This window comes from Diadema setosum, chromosome 17, assembly GCF_964275005.1.
Source record: "Diadema setosum chromosome 17, eeDiaSeto1, whole genome shotgun sequence".
Classification (NCBI taxonomy): domain Eukaryota; kingdom Metazoa; phylum Echinodermata; class Echinoidea; order Diadematoida; family Diadematidae; genus Diadema; species Diadema setosum.
Window position 1 is genome coordinate 12111681 of NC_092701.1, and position 22933 is coordinate 12134613.

At 40.0% G+C, this 22933-nt stretch overlaps 1 protein-coding gene across 1 annotated transcript; it reads left to right on the forward strand.

The window, feature by feature from the left end:
• Positions 1–2637: 2637 nt before the first annotated feature.
• On the forward strand, positions 2638–14023 carry LOC140241259 (sulfotransferase 1C2-like). Its single transcript, XM_072321007.1, has 6 exons — positions 2638–2788; positions 6360–6619; positions 7958–8081; positions 8644–8741; positions 9122–9314; positions 13914–14023. The coding sequence occupies exons 1-6, from the start codon at positions 2638–2640 to the stop codon at positions 14021–14023; spliced, it is 936 nt and encodes a 311-aa protein (XP_072177108.1).
• The last annotated feature ends 8910 nt before the right edge of the window (positions 14024–22933 follow it).

A 22933-nucleotide genomic window follows, 5' to 3' on the forward strand; every position in this document is an offset into this window, starting at 1 on the left:
CGGTGTTGAAATTTTCGCGCATTTCGCGCAACCAGAAGCTAGCGCGAAAATAAAAGCACGCGAATATTTTTGCGTGCCATAATATGTTCCAGTAGCTGATGTCTTGATTCCACGGAATTAAAAACACGCAAAACTCTTCTTACCTGGCCAAGCGCGAAAAATTAGTCGCGCGAAAATATCCACTGTTACAATACTAGAAAGATATAGAGGGAGGGAAGAGTGTGTGTGAATGCGCGCACGTGTTCGTGCGTGTGTGTTGTGTGTCATTCATCCTATGAGAGTCCAATTTCCATGCGATGTTATGAACTTGCGCAAATTATTTCAACATTTTGTAGTGAATGAAGAAAGAAGAAATTCTGTCAAAAAGACATGAGAAAGTAAAACAGATATATTAGCTATGTTTTATTTGTTTGAGAAAACCATGATTAAAGTTGTGACTGAAGGTACCGTAGAATCTCAGTGAGTCATACCATCACAGAGCTAAACAAATTGATGGAGGAAATGATTAGTTCTGTCCCGAAATTACATGAGATTAAACCTTCGTCATCGGAACTATAATGATACCTTCAGTGTGATCTAATTTTACAGAGAGAACTAGGTTGCACTCTTAAGTTGCCTTAAGTGGTAGGAGCGATGCTTTTGGTCTCGAGAATTATTCGCGGCCTGATGGAGCGGATTCGTTAATGGAAGTATAGTTGCTGAAGGAAAAGGTCAAAGGATCATTTGCATCGTTATTACGGAGGGGCAACCAAAGACGTCGGTTTCCAATCGATCGACACGAATCGAACGCTGTGTCTCTGCAGGCAGAATGCGGAATACATAATTAGACGGTCGAACTTTGGGTCATTGTGTGATACGACGCGGTAACGAAAAATTCTGTATACAGTGTGATTTTCTGCTTTTTTCTGCACGTCAATTCCTTAAGGTCTTATCGTGTATATTGAGAAGTTCATATTTACTAAGTCAAATCAAACAATCATATGAAATAGCTACAATAATTTATCACGATCATACATACATTTTATAGAGCATATTTCTTACTTAAGTACACATGAAAGGAGGGTAAATTGGTGTTCTCTCTCATTATTCGTTCCACTGAAATACTTGCTCCGCTCGAAAGACGGGGATATAACATCAATGAAGATATTCGAGCAGAACGAATTAGGATCTATTGGATTATACGTTTCTCATGCTTGGCTATTGTAGAAATGAAGGCTCTACGCTCTGTTACAAATTCCATTTTCTTGCGGGTGTGCTTCGTTCCTTCTGAGCTGTCTTAAAGCATCTTTCAAACATCAGACAATTTTCTACTGCTGTTTGGAAAAAAGAAACATTACTAACATTGATCAATTATTAAAATGATAGTATCTCTCATGTTTCATATTCCGTCATGCAGAACTGTAATTGTCATTTCCTGCTGTTACCGTTTGTTTGAATACAATATATTATGACAACATGATTCCCTCTCAATGCTGCAAAGCAAACATCCAGGGCAATAAAAATCTTGAGATCCAGACACGCATAAACAAACTCGACTTTGCCCGAGTCTAAGAGGGATTGCTTGTTCTGGTTGGTATACATCTGAAGTTTTATGTTTGCAAGAGGCTATTCAGTTGGAACAAGCCTTTACGAACACAATGTAGATACAATCTACCTGCACGTAACCTCGCAATGCAAACGGAAGAAGACCTTCCAGTGACCGAAGCGGATGAATGACAATAAAATACTGGGGAGAAGCTGGAGGCTAGACCATCGTGTTACGCCATTGCATATTCGTACATCGAGGAATCAATATCTACACTGAGGAATTTAGGGTAAGTACAAAATTTACTGTCGTCTTCGTGTACTGTTTTACTAAATGCGAAACTCTCTGTTTCACACTCAGAATTGTTTATTCTTACAGATACTATTATCGTAACCTGAAGTTACAGTTATTGTGCCGGTGCAGTCCGGTTGAATGCACTTCTTTTATGTGAGCTCTGATCGTACTGGTATTTGCATGGTGGGAGGTTCTGTCATTGAGATGTGGATATGGGGTATGCACTACATAGGCCTACTCTCGCAACTGGTAGCGTGGTCGGAAAGCAACGATCACATGCGTGTATGGCGGGCAGTTTAAACCGTAATTTTAGGAACGCAGTTGAGAGGGGAAGGAGTTCTACTCGAGTTATGTAAAGAAGTGACCATTCACTCCGATGTGATAATAAGAATGATTCTAGCGTTAAGACAGATTCATTACTCCTGAAAATATATGATTATATTTTTTATCACATTATTAGACTATGTATGAGTGCGTCTGCAAACATAAACGGGAGAGATAAGCACATACTAAGATGTCTTATTCATATCTAAACATAATTTGTACGTATCCTAAACTATTATGTGTGTTATGCACATACAACAACGGAAAGAGAGTGATTATGAGGGATAGGGTATAACTGATTTACCATCGAGAGCAAGATAGCATATCTTGAGTCGAGATCAACAAACTGGTGTGCTCTTGACATTAGTAACTGGTTGCAAATAATCTTCTAAAGCTGGACATTCTATGCTAGAAAGCAAAGCGTACCCACTTTCCTGCCCGTTGCATTTTCTTTCATGGTCTCTCGAAACACAGAACTCTGGCGGACCATCAAAATGGCGGCAAACGAACCTGCGTTTATAAATCAGTCTCATGAGTACAAAGGCTTTATGTATCCCAATATCGTTCTGGACTCCAGCATCGACGCGATGCAGACGTTTGAAGTTCGTCCAGACGACGTGTGGATCTGCACCTATCCAAAATCAGGTACGCATCCATCGATCATTGTGATCTTTATCATAGGAATGACCATGATGCTGTTGATGATGATGACGATGATGAGGAAAATGATGATGTTGGTGAGAGTATGACGTCTTGGCTTGAAACGATACTAAGGATAATGATGATAAAAATATTCGTACTATCACCTTTTCTCAGTTTCGTTGTTATAGATTATAGAGTTCATAACTATTGATTCTTTTTTAATATTCTATGAAATGTTATTATTTTCATTAAGAAATTTTCATTAAGACTATGTAGGTACCATTCACGGACATACATGCATGAAACAACTTCATCCATTCGAGTTCTTACATCATGACCCTACTGCGTGCATTGATATGCTCCTTTATGAAGAGTCCCTTGTGATCATACCTGTTGAAGGATGGTCTCATTTTTACCTTAAAAATTAATGCAAATACAGTACTGTGGAGCTTAACATTTTTTTTTTTCAATCTATAACAGTACGTCGTTTCCTTAAAACTGCTAGAATTGTGCATGTAAGGGGTATGTTGCAAAACATTTAGGTTTGACTATTATACGCCAGATTTCTTTAAAACACGGTTTCACTTTCAGTTTCACTAAGTTTTATTTCTCCACTTGTATATAAAAGAAAATATGTATGACAAAATGAAACATGTTATTCACAAGTCGTGAAAATATAAATAATAGTTCACATTACAAATATACAATCATGTGAAATAACACTTTTTTATGGCAAATCTTTAAATATACAGGTGGGGGAGACCATTATAATAAGCAAATCACTTGACTTGGACAACCGCCTCTAAACAGTACGCCTTGTAACAATTAATTCTGGTTTTTTTTTTTCTTTAACTAAAGGACCAGAACACACACAGAGAACAAATAACGTAAATCTTTAAAGTATTTAAATGTCACTTGACTGAAAAGGACAACACAAGGTGGAATATAAAAGGACAAAAAAAATATATAACAAGGGACAAGAATAAGGGGGTACCGAATAGGAAGAGAAGAGAAGAAAAGTGATAGTATACAGCGTTCAGGATTTGGGAGCTAAATCTTTTTATGGTGTGAGGCAAAAAAAAAAAAAAAGTTGAGCAATAATGAAAACAAAACTGGTATAGCCGGGCGGATGTTTCTCTCAACTTCCTATTCGAAACCAATAACATTCTCTCTGATGCTCTTGTGACCAAAACGATGACCTTTAAACTATACAACACGTTACTACACAGTATTATCTTTTCCATTCAGAAGTCCAATAATCACAGACCAGCTATAGGGTACCATTTCATTAGAAGTCGATATGATAGCAACTCTTGCTGGAATGGCAATTGTCATGTTAATGACAAAAATTCATCTTCCTGATTGGCTATTACTATAAGGGAAGTTGCCATTCCAGCAAAAGTTGCATCTTTGATGAAATGGGGCCCTTGTGTCCATTTATTGATCATACATGTACACTATAAAGTGATAAACAAAAAAAAAAATTGATTGATGGACATTTTTTACACGTCTTCTACTTCTTCTTCCACTTTTAGTACATATTCCTCCAGGGTTTGAAGATTAATCACACTGCATAGAGTCAATCAAACTATAAGCACAGATAGGATCTCGGTGCATTATTGTCTACACTGAGGTTCAGTTAAAAATGCATCGGTATTGGACTAGCTGCTTGCTATGCACAGTAGAACCTCCCGTAATGCAAACTGGGAGACATCATAAAAAGTTGATATGATGGCAACCCTTGCTGGAATGACAATTGTCATGGTAACGACAAGAATCCAGCTTCCTGATTGGCTGTTGCTATGGGAAGTTGCCATTCCAGCAAGAGTTGTCATCCTAACATCTTTTATGAAATGCGACCCAGGTGATGAGAAGTCAGTTGGCTCCTCCTCGAGTGCATTCCATTCACTTCTCAGTATATTGTGGATCGGAAGAAGGAGGAAGCCAGAACCTGGGAACCTGGGCAGACTGGGGTCTGAAAATGACATGTATGGCCAATGGTGATTGAAGACAACGGTATAAGATGGTCGTCCCATTTGATATCAGTTGATTTTGATACTGATGAAATTTGATATCAAAGCGGATTCTGTCTATACAGCATTGCCAGACTGATTTCTTGACGCCAGATTTGAAAAGCCTCCCACTCAAGCACCCTTAGTATGACAATGTATGAAATGAAATGCAATGCAATGCAATGCAATGAAATGAAATGAAATGAAATGAAATGAAATGAAATGAAATGAAATGAAATGAAATGAAATGAAATAAGATAAGATAAAATAAAATGAAACAAAATTTACCAAACAAACATCGTCAACATAGTTAAAACAGTCAATAGTTAAAGTACAGTTTTGGCAAAAAAGAACCGGCAATAGCGTGCAGGCTAGTCGAGGCTATGCAGTCCTTTCAATGATATAAATTATAACGTATTTACAATATTCACATAAGCAATGTTATACATACGAAGGGGATCATTTATACATTATTTGATAAGAGATACTTTCGCAATAATTTCTGAAAAGCGTTTCGGGTGTTCATCTTTTTTAGATCCTGTGGAAATCCTCTCCAAATTATACTGCCCGTATAATTATGACATGGAGTGTTTACCAGTTTCAGATCTGATTTTGATATAATTATTTGATATAGTTGAAGTTGGTTGAAATTGCCAGTCACATACCTGGCACTGTTTCGTAATACCTGTTTATTGATATTATTATTACTTTTCTTTTACTTGTGTGTGTGTGTGTATGTGTGTGTGTGTGTGTGCTCTGTGTGTGTGTGAGGAGGATATTGGAAGTCATCTCATTGATTTTCCTGGTGCAGCTAATGAAGTTGCGCCGGAGAAGAGCACGGGTGAAATTTGTTTTCTCGCTTTTGACATCAACAATGTGTGTCACATATTCCTTTGGCGAGCATCCCTCATTTAATGCCCACAGTTTATTTGTGTCACATATTCCTTTGGCAAACATCCCTCATTTCATACCCACAGTTTATTTATGCAGTGACACATGAACTAGCATAAATAGATCTGGGCCCTGTTTTATGAAGAGTTAAAATCAATTATAAGGTTGATTTCAACTGTAAGTCTATGGCAGACTGTGTGGTAAGGAAATTTAAAATCGATTTTATCTTTTGATAAAACGGGGCCCAGATGTGAAAACGATTGTTATACAGTGTGATCATGCATGCAATATCAAACGTCCCTCTTTAGTGGTTACAGCATAATTAGGCCTATAATAGTAGTCCAGGGTCGACGACATACAGAAGTCATCACACACGACATTGTTTCCGGTTCCCGCGATACAAGGTTATAAACTATAGGCGGCAGCATCCCGTTCACAATGGTATATACGGAAGTTGTAGGCAAACATGTTTTCCTTATTAAGTTTTACAAGGAAATCTGTCTTATTGATTTGATACCCCATACAATACGCACATACATACACGCAAATAATCATGTGGTGTAAACGTACCACACGCGTATCCTTGCTTACAAATGCTGTGTGTAAAGTATTGTTCGTGTAATATTGTAATATTATGAATATTTAATTACATAACTTTATCGTTCGTCCAGGAACGCACTGGATGATGGAGATAGTTGGTCTCGTACTTTCAAGAGGCGTGCCAGAAAAGATCGACCGATCATTAAATACCAGTACTATAGAGATGATAAACACGGCACAGAAGTTCCCGAAAAACCGCGAGGAGGAACTAAAGAATCCCATGGATATGTCACCATTCATTGATGTGGTTGCCAAGGCAACGTCACCGAGAGTCATCATCACCCATCTCGCGCATCAACTGTTACCTCCAAAGCTAGAGGAGAGAGGAAAAGTATGCAAGAGTTGGAATCACCCTTCCCCAGTAATCTAATTATCACGATCACTAAAGTCAATACTGATTTTAATACGCAGCTCTGTCTATTGTATACGACATACATGACAAGGTTTACCAAGGCCTGTACAAAGTGGACATAAGTAACAAGACCATAAGTAAACTTCATGGTCATGGTAAGATATGTCTGTAATGTATAAGTACCGTTTCAGCAGACAAGCAGGGAAAGTTGATTAATGTTACCATCAGAAATTAATTAATGGACACTTCGGTCTTTTTTTTTTGGAGAGAGAGAGAGAGAGGGAGGAAAGGTATGCAGACAATTAACGTTAAATGATGATCTATAGATAAATTACGTAAAGTGAACTAAAACTATACAAACTTTGAAATGGTGCGTATGTTCAATTTCAAAAGCTCTTAATCATTGCTGACAAAATACAAAACGTTCCATTTGAGTGGTGTATCATTACTAGGCATCATTCGTCGAACAGAAATGACTGTTATTTTCATACAGAGTATTCAAAAAGTCTTCGAGTGTCACATGAAATGAAAAACAAACAAAAGAAGTCTTGTAAGTCTAGAGGCCCAAATGTTGTCTCCCTCTGAGATATAATTGAAAAAATGAAGGACCCTCTTTAAGCGCAATGCCTGTATAAAGCCTTGCTCTTCGGGAAAATTCATGTCAGATGAGTGCAAGTAAAAAGGAATTACTGTATATAAATACATTGTTCAACTGCACTGCAAAAACGTAGGTGTTAGATTTAACACCTTAGGTGTTAAATCTAACACCGATCAAGTGTCAATAGAGGACCACACCCACAGGTGTAGAAAGTATGTTGTGATGGTGTTGAAAAGTGTTCACCTGTCACTTCGTGGAGTTAATTTGACACTGTTCTACCTGGTGATATTTTTGACACTGCGCTGGTGTAGGCTAATTAAAAAAATGACACCGCATGGTGTTGATTTGATATTGCTGGTGTTAATTTCATTGTTATAACACCCGTCCAGTTTCAATAGGAGACCACACCAACTGGTGTTACTGTGGTGTAAATGTGTTTACACTTTTTTTTTTAAATCAAGTACTTTATCGGAAAATTCTTGATCGTCTTGTTGAAGTTCAAAATCAACAAGAAGAAAAGTAACTAAGAAACTATTCAAAACACAATTCTATATTTTGAAATTTCACCCTGCGGTGTTAACCTAACACCATAAAATTGAGCACCGGGAATCTAACACCGGCTCGGTGTTTCTTTTTTAACACCGGACTTTTTGCAGTGTGGACTATATAATGCGTCCTTCTCTGTAATCTCGGTGTTGTTGTGGGTTTTTTTTTTAAAGGTAATATACGTGGCTCGGAACCCCAAGGACTGTCTCAATTCTCTGTACAACATGATGATGGCAGAAGAAGACGTTGTTGGCATGATCGCATGGGAGACACTGTTGGAATCCTTCTTAAAAGACAGTGAGTCTGAAACAAAGTTATACTCGCCACTTGGAAAAGATCGCAAACACTGTACATAGATACGTGTATTTGAAGAAGGCAAGGCCATACCTTTTTCTTCGGAAAAAAAAGCAGCAACCACAAAATGTAGAGAACTTCATAACAGCATACTAGAGGCCTTGTAAGGGATCTGACAATGAACAGAGAACCTTGTTAAGATGATCACAAGGCCTTTGGATCTGAGCGTGCAACAGATAATGAAAATAATATCACCCGATTTTATCACAGAGTTAAAGCCTTCTTTGCAATAACAGTGATCTTAGAGGACAATGGCACGGCATCATTTCTAGCTGCTCATTTTTCTACCCTTTAGTCAAATAGGGAATTGTGGGTACACCATAGTCTTCTTCAAGTCTCCAGATTACAAGCCTCGATACGAGTCCACTATATTATACTGGTAGATCACAAAAAAAAAAAAAAAAATGTGAAAGATTGAAAACGACTTTTGACGTCTGTGCGAGACCAATCAGGACATGATGATTTGATGACCCTTTTCATCTTTAATATATGATTTCTTTGATAGAGACGACGTGTGGTCCGTGGCTTGATCACAACCTTGGCTTCTGGAAAATCAGGGACAAGGAAAACGTTCTCTTCCTCTTCTACGAGAACATGAAGAAGGTACAAAATAATTTCCATATCCCTATTGATCTACACATTGTCTACACAAAATTCGAAGGCAAAGATTAATTTGCTGGAATGTACGTTTTATCTTATTTTTCTAAAGATGACCTCAATGAATACCGCACGAGCAATCAGAAAAAAAAAAGATTGCAATGGCATTCAACACAAACAAGAACAGAATCATGCAGTCGTTTTGCACGTAGGCCTACATGCGGAACTTTAATTGTACAAATTTATTGTGAACTCAGAAAATGGTTGGCGTAATTGCATGTGCCTTTCAAAGCAAGGAGACGATATTAAATTTTGATAGACCAGTGTTACAAATTAATCTATATATAATTTTGTCTTAAGTTTTCCGTCCTCTGTATGTTGAAAAGGATCCGGTGACCAGTATACGACAGGTGGCCACCCACATCGGCGTTGATCTGACCGACGAGGAGCTCCAAAAGGTAGTCGAGCACAGCTCGTTCAAGGGAATGAAGAAAACGTACACGACCAAGACGATGGAGGAGAAAGGTACAAACAAGGACTTCTACGACGTGGTCAACGCCTTCTCGTTCATGAACAAAGGTATGCTATCTAGGATTGGGATTTAACGTTCTTTGGTCTGCTGCTACACTGTTTCGGGAAGCTACCATTCATTCATTCAAGCGTATGGCACAGTGTGTGCCTGGTTGATACCTTTTGCTGACTATTGCTAGTCACCTGGGGCGAACCGCCAGAGGTCGGCATCATTCGCCCGTATTCTTGTGAGGGTGGGTATGAGGACCACTTCACCAGGTTAGCACCCTGCTCTTTGCGATGAATGAATGAAGTAGGATCCAAAGAGATTTTCTTTGGTAGGATCTTTTACGTGCGTGTGTCGTAGCTAACACACACACGGGACCTCCATTTAATGTCCTATCCGACGGGCAGAGTGTTTTGCCTCTTACTAGAATAGAAGGAACGGAATGTTTCAACACAACATTGCTCGGTGAGACTCGGGACTCGAACTCGGTGCTATTGGATGTGAAGGTAGGTAGACGCGTTACCGACTCATTGACCGACATATCCCCGCCCTTGCCTCCAAAGTAGCTGGCGCACGCCACAACGCCCGGCCAGGGAAGCTACCGTAACTAGTCCATGGTGCCACGGTTTGGATAGGTCAGATCATGAATGGGAGGGCTCCCAGGAGGACCAAGTCTGTTGCACTCGAGCAGGATGTGGTCCATAGTTTGTTTTGGAGCACCACGCAGAACTATAGGCAGGCTGCCGGGGGACGACGGTTCAGAGCTTTCGGTGCATGCATGTGGCGCCAAAACGGCCAACTCCATGTGCGCAGGCGGGTTAAAAGTTACCCACTCTCTGCGGCGGACATCAGTTCGTGGTAGTTTGTTTGCTCTGGGATGTATTGTTAGCTGCGTATAATCAAGGAGGTTTAAGGGTTGGAGTTCCAACTGGCTGTAATTATTCAAACAGTTGTCAGATTTCTATTGATGTACAAAAGAATTTCACAGGTGCATTTGTGCCTTTGATGATCGATGTTCGAAGCCGCCGTCTTGCTGAGCAATCTGAAGATTCATTTTGAACGTTAACATAATATTGGCCATATTTTGCTTATTTATTCATTAAATGAAATGAAATTTATTGTAAATGTATTGTTAGCTGCGTATAATCAAGGAGGTTTAAGGGTTGGAGTTCCAACTGGCTGTAATTATTCAAACAGTTGTCAGATTTCTATTGATGTACAAAAGAATTTCACAGGTGCATTTGTGCCTTTGATGATCGATGTTCGAAGCCGCCGTCTTGCTGAGCAATCTGAAGATTCATTTTGAACGTTAACATAATATTGGCCATATTTTGCTTATTTATTCATTAAATGAAATGAAATTTCACTTAATGAGAAAGCATGTAAAACAAAATTCAATCCCGTGCAGAAATTTGTTTAAAAGTGTAAATCAGAGCTGTATCATGTGAAAATGTTTAAAATTGTACCATCTTGGAAAGCCGGTTTTATCACTTTTCCGCTTAATTCCGACAAATAAAACTGACATGGAATAATCTTCAAATATAATTCTTTATTGATAGATATATGAGATTAGTGCCCGGGTATGCCCAGTCGAGTAATTTTCATCTTTATTTCAGCATTTTTTTTTTTTTTTGCGCAATTTCTATTCGCACATCCTCGTGTCTGTACCATCTACCTTGTATAAGAAGGGATAGCGAAAAAAAATTACCATCACAAAGACATATCTTCCTTAGAAAGTGGCTGGTGATTTATGCAATGGGACACGAGTCAACGAGTAAACGAGTCATATTGTGGCTGCTCCATTAGAAAGTTGAAGTTAGTTTGCGAGGGATACTGTTTGCTGGCGACGGAAAGGTCAACGAGAGTTTAGGCTGCTGCTACTGTAGGGGCCTACTGGGATTTAATGTTGCTCTCTTGCGTCCAGTCACGTGTTCACTGTTTTCTGTTTGTTTGTTTGTTTGTTTGTTTGTTTGTTTGTTTGTTTGTTTGTTTGTTTTAGCAGTTTGTTATGTCGTGATCAGTAGAAATATTTGTTGGTATTTCCATGCACCTACTACACACATGGACATCGTGTTTTTAGCTCGTTTGTTGATTCAAACACCTGTTTCTCTGAAAAGCGTCACAATATGCCTAACATTTTCGGTGTCACAAGCCTGGAGTAAAAACAAGACGGCGCTTTGAGATATCTGAAAACTACATGCGCAGAAGATAATAACTCTCCTAAATCAAGAAACATGCATGCGCAGTTGTAGTAGGCCTATGCATTGGGAAATCATCGCTCAGTTAATTTCATTTGCGAAATGCACGTACTTTACCAGAGAAAGCAAGTATGACCCCGTTTACAGTGCGGGGCTGGGCCGAGCCGCGGCCGAGCCCTACCTCAATTGCGATGCCGAGCCCCGCAATTTTGTCCGTTAACACTGCCAGGCTCGGCCGCGCTTTTGATTCAAACCTTTCAATATTTTGTCGTTGTGGCGCTCTGCTTGTAAACAAACGCAATTTGGTATTGTCTGGTTTTCAGACCCTTTGCCAACTGAATTCCGTGGCGACGAAGTCGCCGTTCGGGCAAAGGCCTTTGCCGAAGGAAAAAAATCCTTTGCAGGACAAAACCACCTTAAACTATACTAGTTTTCGACGTTGAGGGGGTTAATATGCTGAATAGCGAAATAGTACAAGCAGAGGGTTTGGAAGCCAGACTAAAATTGGCCGCGCATTTGGCCTTTTGCGCGTTTACACTGAAGCGGGGCTGGGCCAAGCCGCGGCCGAGCCTCGCACTGTAAACGGGGTCTATTTCGGCAGGTTGGTTGTATGTAATCTAATTTTTCGCACATTGTTTCAGAGTAAACCTAGACCCCATTTACAGTGCGAGGCTCGGCCGCGGCTCGACCGCGGCCCAGCCCAGCCCCGCTTCAGTGTAAACGCGCAAAGGGCCAAATGCGAGGCCAAAATTGGCCTCGCATTTGGCGTCGCTCTGGAGGTGGTCTCGGCCGCGGCCGAGCCGCGGCTGAGCCCAGCCTTTTCTCAGTGTAAACGTAAACTGGGCCAAATGCGCGGCCAATTTTAGTCTGGCTTCCAAACCCTCTACCTGTACTATTTCGCTGTTCAGGATATTAACCCCCTAAACGTCGATATCTAATACAATAGCTGTAAAAAAAAAAAAAAAAAAAAAAAACCTTGAATAATACATTGTTTACTCATTATTCATCTAGCGATCCACGTCCCACAAGCTTTGTTTTTTAGTGGATCGCTATTTTCCATAACTGAAGTTATTTTCCGAACGCTCACGAAGTATACATGCATTGTTCCTCGTAATTATTGTACATAATATGTTGTATATAATTTATTTCGTATACTACATGAATCTTTTGTAAACGTTTGGACAATATCATTTCATGACATGTATACTTTGTATTATGTATTATGTTTTGATTTTCGTTGATTGGAAATAAACTATGATTGAATTGAATTGAATTGAATTGAATTGAAACTAGTATAGTTAAAGGTGGTTTTGTCTTGCAAAGGATTTTTTCCTTCGGCAAAGGCCTTTGCCCGAACGGCGACTTCGTCGCCACGGAATTCATTTGGCAAAGGGTCTGACAACCAAGACAATACCAAATTGCGTTTGTTTACAAGCAGAGCGCCACTACGACAACATATTGAAAGGTTTGAATCAAAAGCGCGGCCGAGCCCGGCAGTGTTAACGGACAAAATTGCGGGGCCCGGCCTCGCAATTGAGGCTGGGCTCGGCCGCGGCTCGGCCGCGGCTCGGCCCAGCCCCGCACTGTAAACGGGGTCATTGACAGTAATGGTAGACGACATGTATGTCTTCCCATTGAGCAACGTTACACGCGCGGCCACATGCGTCGGTTTGTGACACGAAATTTGTCATGATTTGAGGTTTGCTGCTCCCAATCATTGTCGATTTTCCAAAGGCAGTTAAGTCTGAAAAGGCACCTCAGCAAAATAAAACCGAAATGAGGGAAACGGTTCTTTTGCCAGTGACGATGAACAATTACACAATCGTCATTGTCAAAACATCTGAATGTACTCGTCAAGATGCACGCAATCAGGTGGCGGCAATGCAGGTTGGGTCACAGAAAAGACCTCCGTTCATAGTCCATGTGTGTGGTAGGTCCATGGTATTTCCGACTTGATAGAAAAATTCCAGTTGCCGTGACAGTGGCTCACGATGGACAATGAATTTATCGACTGAGTCTTCTATTCAGGAATGGTAAACAATGTGATTTCCCTGTATTGTATACATGTGATTATAGTTTCGACATGAAGGCGTTTCGTATGATGCATGCCCTTAAACTCGGGACAATGGAACCACCTCTCACCACCTCTCACCCTCTTTCTAGAGAGACTGGACCATTGTGCATCATTTCGAAAGTTTGATAAAGAAGTCCCTCTTGATATATTCATGTTAACACGGAAAAAAAAAGTGTTTAAGTGAAATTCCGACAAAAACAAATGTACAGATGATATGAATTTCAGTTTACGTTTAGATTTATTTTACTCGACAACTACTACAAGGTATATACTTACGCCATTATTGTCAGATGGTTACAGATAAGATCTTGTATTATCAACTGCGTTTCCAAGTGATTCCTTTGTAGTGTAGTTTGCAGTGTTGTTATTTTTTTTTATTCTCATGACAGGAGTTGCCGGTCAGTGGAAGAATCGCTTCACTGTGGCCCAGAATGAAATGTTCGACCAGTGGTTCAAGGAAAAGACTGCAGAAGTGGACATCACATACCAATTCGAATAATTTGGATCCTATGATAACATGATTGCTGTTTCTTCCGTCTTTAAAGGGGTATTCCAGACAATAAGCCAGTTCGTAATTAGCTCATGTACATATTGGTACAAATGACCTTTCTTTTTTCTCAGTTGGTTAGGCACTTCACTCGTTTTCAAAGCGGCATAATGCATAAGCTTGCCCGACGTAACAATTCATGGAATTCATGTTCAAACAAAGAATGAGCTTGCGTTCAGAGCAGGTGATCAGAATACTCCATCAGTTGACAATTTAGCAGGCATCCATTTCATTGTTTTGTATTGAATGCAGTAACAGCCTATTTCCTTTTATATTGCGAATTACCATTCTTGCTGTCAGGTGGATGTGCTGGCAAGCACCATTTAGATAAGGATTACATGAATAATCATGGCATCACAGATGCTTATCTCAGTGAATTTATAAACCAAAATGCCTGTTGGTACAAATGACCTTTTTCTGCTCATGCGCAAATGGAATTACGAACTGGTCTACTTAATTTCACGTCATGTAATACATAAATCGACAACTCCATGTATATATTTGTGGAATTTATTGTGGTCCTTGAGCAGAGAAACCAATACTTTGAAAAACCTTAAAGAAACTATACTGAACAATGATGATGACACAGGAGGCTCACATATTCCAGAAATGTAGCAATGTAATGCCATTACAATACAACTTGCTTGCAAGTTCACCTGTGTAGAACTGATACATGCCTTCTTCTTTGGGTCTGCTTCCTTGAGCCCCAACTCATGTACACGAATGAAGGCAATGAGTATAAAAGTAGTAATAAACACCTCAAAAACAAAGGATAGAGAAACTGTAATGTGATGCGATCATTGATTCAAATATGGCGCCTATAGCTTAGAGGCATGCCGAGATCTGTTCCGTGAGGCTGCCATGTCATCATCCTTGCTCATTGTAATTAGTTATAAATTTTGAAAACATTCTTATTCTTCATCCCAATCATTATAAATTCTAAAACTCTGTACTCGGTATAACTAATTTATACTTGTTCAAATGTAAAAGTCTGAAAATCGTCCGGAGGTCTCCTTTGTTTCTCCGGGCCTCTGTGTGTATGGGTGTGTGTGTGTGTGTGTGTGTGTGTGTGCGCGCGCGCTTTAGTGTTTCCATTGCTTTACTTTTCGTCTTTCGTTCTTTTAGTAGCCCACATTTCTACTATATGTATCTTGTCTTTACAGTGGGCCTCTCTTTTCCATTCCTGTAATAATGCAATGAATTTTGAATGAATAGTTTTATATCTGAATGTTTATGTAATTTTGTATGTCGTGTTGATTAAACTTGCCGCTTGAGATAGATTTATATTCTCGAGCCTTTCTAGACATGAGACGTATTGTAACTAGGAACAGAGAAAGAAAAGATAGTCACTTGTTTCAGCGATCAATTCAGATCATTACCTATTTACAAAAAAAAAAAAATGAGTGAGATTTGGGTTTTAAAAAAAAGTGACGTAGATTCGGACTTTTGCGCTGAGTTATCCACAGTTTTAAAGCTTTGCTTTTTAGTAGACTCCTCATTTTTTCCCTCAGAGCATGAATGATATAACATAATACATAATGAGTGGGAAACTATGTATACTATGCTTATGCTTTGTTAATACATCTAATGGTACGATCAACTCCTGTGCATTCAAGATCATTTGTAATTTTCGTTTGTTATGTTCTGTGGGAATAAACTTTTTAATAGAATTGGATTTAATTTAACTGAATTGGATTGAACTGAACTGAATTGAATTTAACTGTATTGATGGTGAGTGCCGACATGACTTCAAACAATATTTTGTTTGATTTCTACTCTAAAGCTACCACCATTAAGGATACCATTTTTTATGAAGGTTTATTTTCTTAATGTGCAATAGAGTTTACCGGAAAGAAAGCTAAATTGTGATCTCAATCCCAAGACCTTTTTTAAAACACAAATTCTATGAATAAAAAGACTGCCACGAAGAACGTACTTCGTGCAACAGACTAAAAGTTCATCTTGCAGTAACTGGGTATTCTTAAAGGATCTCGCGTGTCTTGAAGGTGTTTTCGTAAAGAAAAAATCTGGACCAGTAAAACTTTAGTCTGAAAAGAAAGAGAAAATTTTCTCATATTAAAAAAAAAAAAAAAATGTCCACTTTCCAACCATGGTATACCTGACTGACTATTATTTTGAATGTATTTAAGCTGGAATAACATTATATCTTTCATTTTTGTAGCAGGAAGACGACTTTACATGGTACACATACACACACACACACTATAGCTTCTGACCACACGAGCAAAGAGAATCAAGGATTATGGGACGAACACCGGACTAGGGCTTTCAATAGCTCAGTCGGTAGAGCACCAGTCTAGTAAACGGGAGGTCTCGGGTTCGAATCCCGATGAAAACCTATTTTCTTTGCTCAAAGTTTTCACTTTTTTTCATTTTGTTTCTGGTCAGTTTTCCCTTCCTTTGTTTAAATATATTATGTAATCATAACACGACCAATGGGAAATCGTGAGGTGATGTCACCATCGGCCCACTCATCCTCATCTACACATCTTTATCAACTGTTCAGCAGAAATCAGCAAAGCTTCACAATTTCATAACTTTCCTGATTTTTCCCCATTATTTTTGGTCAAATCTTCACAGTGCTTGTCATATTGTACTCGCACAATTTTCGCGAAGAAAACAATTATGTATACGGGGCCGAAATACTGGAACGATCTCCCCCCAGAACTCATAGATTGTTTATCACTATCATCCTTCAAATGCAAATTAAGACAGTACTTATTGAATAACTACATCAATTAAGCTCATTGAATTTTTTTTTCTATATTGTTCAGGACTATCCCGCTGTACTGTTCTGCATGGTTGTTGTCATGTTAAATCAGACTTGAACCTAGCTGTTTGCGCTCTCTATTTCTGCCACAGCGTTCTTCCTTCTCTAACTAAAGACATTGGGGGCGCGGTAACAGCTGGTATTCTCATTCTCACTGCACTGCAAATGGTTTTTTGGATGTTTTTTTTTTCTTGATTTGCAGGTGCATGTGTTCTCTTTTCAATACTTCCCCGTCTCTTCTGAAGACACGAAATGTATAAGTTTCTAAAAATGTCTAAACCGTACCATATTGTCATTATACATTGACTCATATTGTTCTTATTGTCAGAATGACAACGGCTCATCCGCTTGCAGCATGTAGCTTATCCGACCCCCAAACCTGCATTAGAGAAGAATTTGTTATATCCCTGTATATTTCATTTTTTTGTGTGTGTGTATTTTCTTTTTTTCCCTCTATGTTTCGGTCATTTGTTGTATCCATGCTCCTCATCTCAATCTGTAGCTCGATTTTAACTGGGACCTTACGCTCCACAAGCTTGCTTTTAAGTAGGTTCGTTCATATTTCTTTAGCATTCATTCTCAGATTCCAACATTCATCGATCGACCACTATGTTTTATATGTTTGCAATATTCTATGTATGTCTCCCAGCTGGATATTATGTAGGCCCTATTTCATTTTGAAATATTATGCCTCCTAGCTGGATATCATGTATTATTTAATTTTGTTATATTATTTTTTTTTTCATTGAGAAACATGAAAAATAAATTGAAATAGAAATTGAAATATTATACTTTCTCTTTTCAGATTAGCTTTTATCTGACTCGGACTACACTTCCATAGACAATGTGCAGTCTGAAAAGTACACTGCAAGTTGCTCTGAGATTATGTATACCTTGCAAACATTGCTCTTTTCATACATATCTGCGACAAACATTCCAATATGATGTATCTGATGAATATTAAAACATTGCAACGTTCCAAATCTCTCTGCAGTATTTCACGTGAAATAGATGTTACTTAATCATATTCTTTGATTACATGCTTTTCGAATGTTTATCCATGAGTCTGCATTTACAAATAGATTTCCTTCAGAGATTAGAAAAAAATACCAGTCTTGTCATCTCGGAATGCACCTTAATGATATTTTAAATAGAGGTTCTCAGCGAATATGACATATGTTTAATAAACAGATATAATTTACTTATATATATATATATATATATATATATATATATGCATACATATATGTAATTACATTATGAGGGCATAATATGCAGATGTTATATATATATATATATATATATATATATATATATATATATATATATATATATATATATATATATACATATATAAATCATATTCTTTTTTATTTCGTCTTCACTGAGTGTACACATCCCCTTGACAGAATTCTGTATAAAATATTCTGTGAGAGATTTATAAGACATAAGTGATTTGCATTACCCGGATTCGGGTTCAGCATCCTCGAAATAGGGTAAAACCAATAAAAATGGGAGTTTCAGCCTCTGGCACCCAGACTATCAGCTCTACAAACACAACGCAAACACAATGTCATGACTGCCCGTGCAGTATATCAGTGTGCACGGAATAAACATGCAACTGAATCAAAACGCGTGGGAAATTTGGAAGGCAGGCAACCGTGTCACGGCATGGATAAATCCGTGCACATTGAGGCATCGGTGTGCTCTGAAGAAAGGAGGGTAAGTACGATGTTTGTGGTCTTTGTGTGCTGCAAAATGTCTTGTTTATTCCAGCTCTTAAAATGATGCCGTTATCTCGCGTACTAAAATTTACTGTTATGTTTTCTTTGCCATTATTTCTCATGTGATTTCTGATCGTGCTGGTTCATGCATGAGATACGGCATGCACTAGTCAGTATGTCCGCGACGATTCCATAGGCAACTAGTAGTAAGCTAGGTCAGAAACTGACGGTTCATGCAAAAAGTCGGCTGTTAAGTATGAAACATTGAGGTGGTGTTGAATATCAGCTGCTCACTTGTGGTGTTCTATTAACATCTTCTTGTCACTTATTTGATTATATAACTGTTTTTGATAGGTAATTACAGGGGCGGATCCAGGGAGGACCGCAACCGGCGCACGCCCCCCCTTTATTTTTTGTTGAAACAAAAGAAATAAAAAAAAATGGGGGAGGGGTGCGTGCGCCCCCCCCCTTTAATTTTGTAAACACGCCCCCTCTTTACGGAATTCCTGGATCCGCCCCTGAATTAGTTCCTGTTCTTCTCTTGTTGATTTTGAACTTCAACGAGACTATCAATAAGTTTCCGACAAAGTGCTTATTTTATTATTATTATTATTTTTTTTTTTTTGGGGGGGGGGGGGACAACGTTGTGAACACATTTAGGCCTACACCACTATAACACCAGTTCGTGTGGTCCCCTATTCACACTGGGCGGGGGTTTTACCATTGGAATTAATACCAGCAGTGTCATGTCAGCATCATGTAGTGTTATTATTGAAATAACACCAGTAGCGCAGTGTCAAAAATATCACCAGCTATACAGTGTCACCACGAAGTGCCATCATGCAGGGGAACGCTTTTCAACACCATCACAACATACTTCTACACCTGTCGGTGTGGCCCATGTATTGACATTGATTTGTGTTTAGCACCGATCTTTTCCAGTGTAGAAACACATGCACTTGAAAGGGAAGGCAGTTCTGCTCGAGAGTGGTATAATGCACCGTTACTGCAAACTGCTCTGTGTGTTTAGTCAATATTGTATTGCTGTTTCCTTTTCAAGCCGGATCTCTTTATTCGTTCGCAGTCGAGTGTGAGATCTGGCTGTGATCAACGGCGTAAATCCGTACTGAGGAGTGGGGGGGATGGTCACCATCACCACGATTACAAGCCCATAACCGGACCGGCGCAGCCTTGGTTGTTTAGGGGGGGGGGGGGGAGGGGGGGGGGGAGAAGAAGCTTGGTGCCCCCCCCCCCCCCAACGCACACTTTACAGGGATCGGATGTCCCACTCTTTTGCATGAAATATAAAGTGAGAGGAAAGTGGCAGCAAAAATATGAAGACTTTTTGTTCTTGTTGTTGCTTTTTTTTTTGCTTGTCAGATGACTTGCGGCGGAAAATCAGACCTTAAAAGTATGAAGACATTTTTTGTTTTTGAAATATCTGTGAGAGAGAGAGCGGAGCGACCGGGTTAACGGGGGGAGGGTGTGTATGGGGGGGGGTGTCCCTCTCCCACACGAGGAAGATTTTGCATTTTCAGACCTGAAATTCAGCGATCTGGTGCACACTTTTGGTGAAATTTTTGTTTGTTTTTTTCTTTAAAAAACCAATAGAAAATGAAATATTCACAATATATTATTGAATGACTAAATCGTGGTATTTCAGCTCTTGCTCCGCCTGTGCGACATCACTGCGAAGGCCTACTAAATAGTGGGGCCTATCACCGGCGTAGACATGATTGGGGAGCGGTTATGAGATCGTGAGGGAGCGAAGCAAGCGAGGGGGGGGGGGGAGGGTATGGTAGGGGGGTTTCTCCCTCCCACGGTGAAATCTTTTTACATTGAAAATTTTGACATTTTACAGTCCAAAAACTGCCGTTTGTAGCTATATTCTTCGCTTTGGAAATTAAGGGGTGGGAGGCACACCGTGCGCAACTGCTGTCAATCACTGGCAGCAACATCAGGAGAATGGCATAGCGATTAAATGCGAGCGAGCGGAGCGAGCGAGCTTGAAAATTTTGACATAGGCCCTAATGCTTTTACATGCTAAAAACTGCCGTTTGTAGCTATACTTCTTCGCTTAATTGGAAATCAAGGGGGGCCGCACCGGGCGCAACTGTTGTCAATCACTGGCAGCAACATCAGGAGAATGGTATAGCGATTAAATGCGAGCGAGCGAAGCGAGTGAGCTTGAAAATTTTGACATTTTACAGTCCAAAAACTGCCCTTTGTGGCTGTATTTTTTTGCTTTGGAAATTAAGGGGGGCGCACCGGGTGTAACTGCTGGCAATTACTGGCAGCAACATCAGGAGAATGGCATAATGCGAGCGAGTGAAGCGAGCGAGCTTGAAAATTTTGACATTTTACAGTCCCAAAACTGCCGCTTTTGGCTGTATTTCTTCGCTTTGGAAATTAAGGGGGGCGCACCGGGCGCAACTACTGGCAGTTAATGGCAGCAACATCAGGGGAATGGCATAACGATTGAATACGAGCGAGCGAAGCGAGTGAGCTTGAAAATTTTGACATTTTACAGTCCCCATGCTGTCGTTTGTGGCTGTATTTTTTCGCTTTGGAAATCAAGGGGGGGGGGGGGGAACACACCGGGCGCAACTGCTGGCAATTACTGGCAGCATGCAACATCAGGAGAATGGCATAACGATTGAATGCGAGCGAGCGAAGCGAGTGAGCTTGAAAATTTTGATATTTTACAGTCCAAAAGACTGTCCTTTGTGGCTGTATTTTTTTCGCTTTGGAAATTAAGGGGGGCGCACCGGGCAAAAATTGCCGGCAGTTACTGGCAGCAACATCAGGAGAATGGCATAATGATTAAATGCGAGCGAGCGAAGCGAGTGAGCTTGAAAATTTTGACATTTCACAGTCCCCCAAACTGTCGTTTGTGGCTGTATTTTTTCGCTTTGGAAATTAAGGAGGCGCACCAGGCGAAAACTACTGGCAATTACTAGCAGCAACATCAGGAGAATGGCATAATGATTAAATGCGAGCGAGCGAAGCGAGCGAGCTTCAAAATTTTGACATTTTACAGTCCCCAAACTGCCGTTTGTAGCTATATTTTTCGCTTTGGAAATTAAGGGGGGCGCATCGGGCAAAAATTGCCGGCAGTTACTGGCAGCAACATCAGGAGAATGGCATAATGATTAAATGCGAGCGAGCGAAGCGAGTGAGCTTGAAAATTTTGACATTTCACAGTCCCCCAAACTGTCGTTTGTGGCTGTATTTTTTCGCTTTGGAAATTAAGGAGGCGCACCAGGCGAAAACTACTGGCAATTACTAGCAGCAACATCAGGAGAATGGCATAATGATTAAATGCGAGCGAGCGAAGCGAGCGAGCTTCAAAATTTTGACATTCTACAGTCCAAAAACTGCCGTTTGTAGCTATATTTTTCGCTTTGGAAATTAAGGGTGAGCTTGAAAATTTTGACATTTTACAGTCCCCATACTGTCGTTTGTGGCTGTATTTTTTCGCTTTGGAATTTAATCAAGGGGGGGGGGAACACACCGGGCGCAACTGCTGGCAATTACTGGCAGCATGCAACATCAGGAGAATGGCATAACGATTAAATGCGAGCGAGCGAAGCGAGTGAGCTTGAAAATTTTGATATTTTACAGTCCCAAAGACTGTCCTTTGTGGCTGTATTTTTTCGCTTTGGAAATTAAGGGGGGCGCACCGGGCAAAAATTGCCGGCAGTTACTGGCAGCAACATCAGGAGAATGGCATAATGATTAAATGCGAGCGAGCGAAGCGAGCGAGCTTGAAAATTTTGACATTTTACAGTCCCCCAAACTGTCGTTTGTGGCTGTATTTTTTCGCTTTGGAAATTAAGGAGGCGCACCAGGCGAAAACTACTGGCAATTACTAGCAGCAACATCAGGAGAATGGCATAATGATTAAATGCGAGCGAGCGAAGCGAGCGAGCTTGAAAATTTTGACATTTTACAGTCCCCCAAACTGTCGTTTGTAGCTATATTTTTCGCTTTGGAAATTAAGGAGGCGCACCAGGCGAAAACTACTGGCAATTACTAGCAGCAACATCAGGAGAATGGCATAATGATTAAATGCGAGCGAGCGAAGCGAGCGAGCTTCAAAATTTTGACATTCTACAGTCCAAAAACTGCCGTTTGTAGCTATATTTTTCGCTTTGGAAATTAAGGGGCCGGGGCGCACCGGGCGCAACTGCTGCCATTCACTGGCAGCAGCATCAGGAGAATGGCATAGCGATTAGATGCGAGCGAGCTTTAAAATTTTGACATTTTACACTCCAAACACTGCCGTTTGTAGCTATATTTTTCGCTTTTGTTTGTCCCACTTTTATGGGGGAACCATCCCCCTCC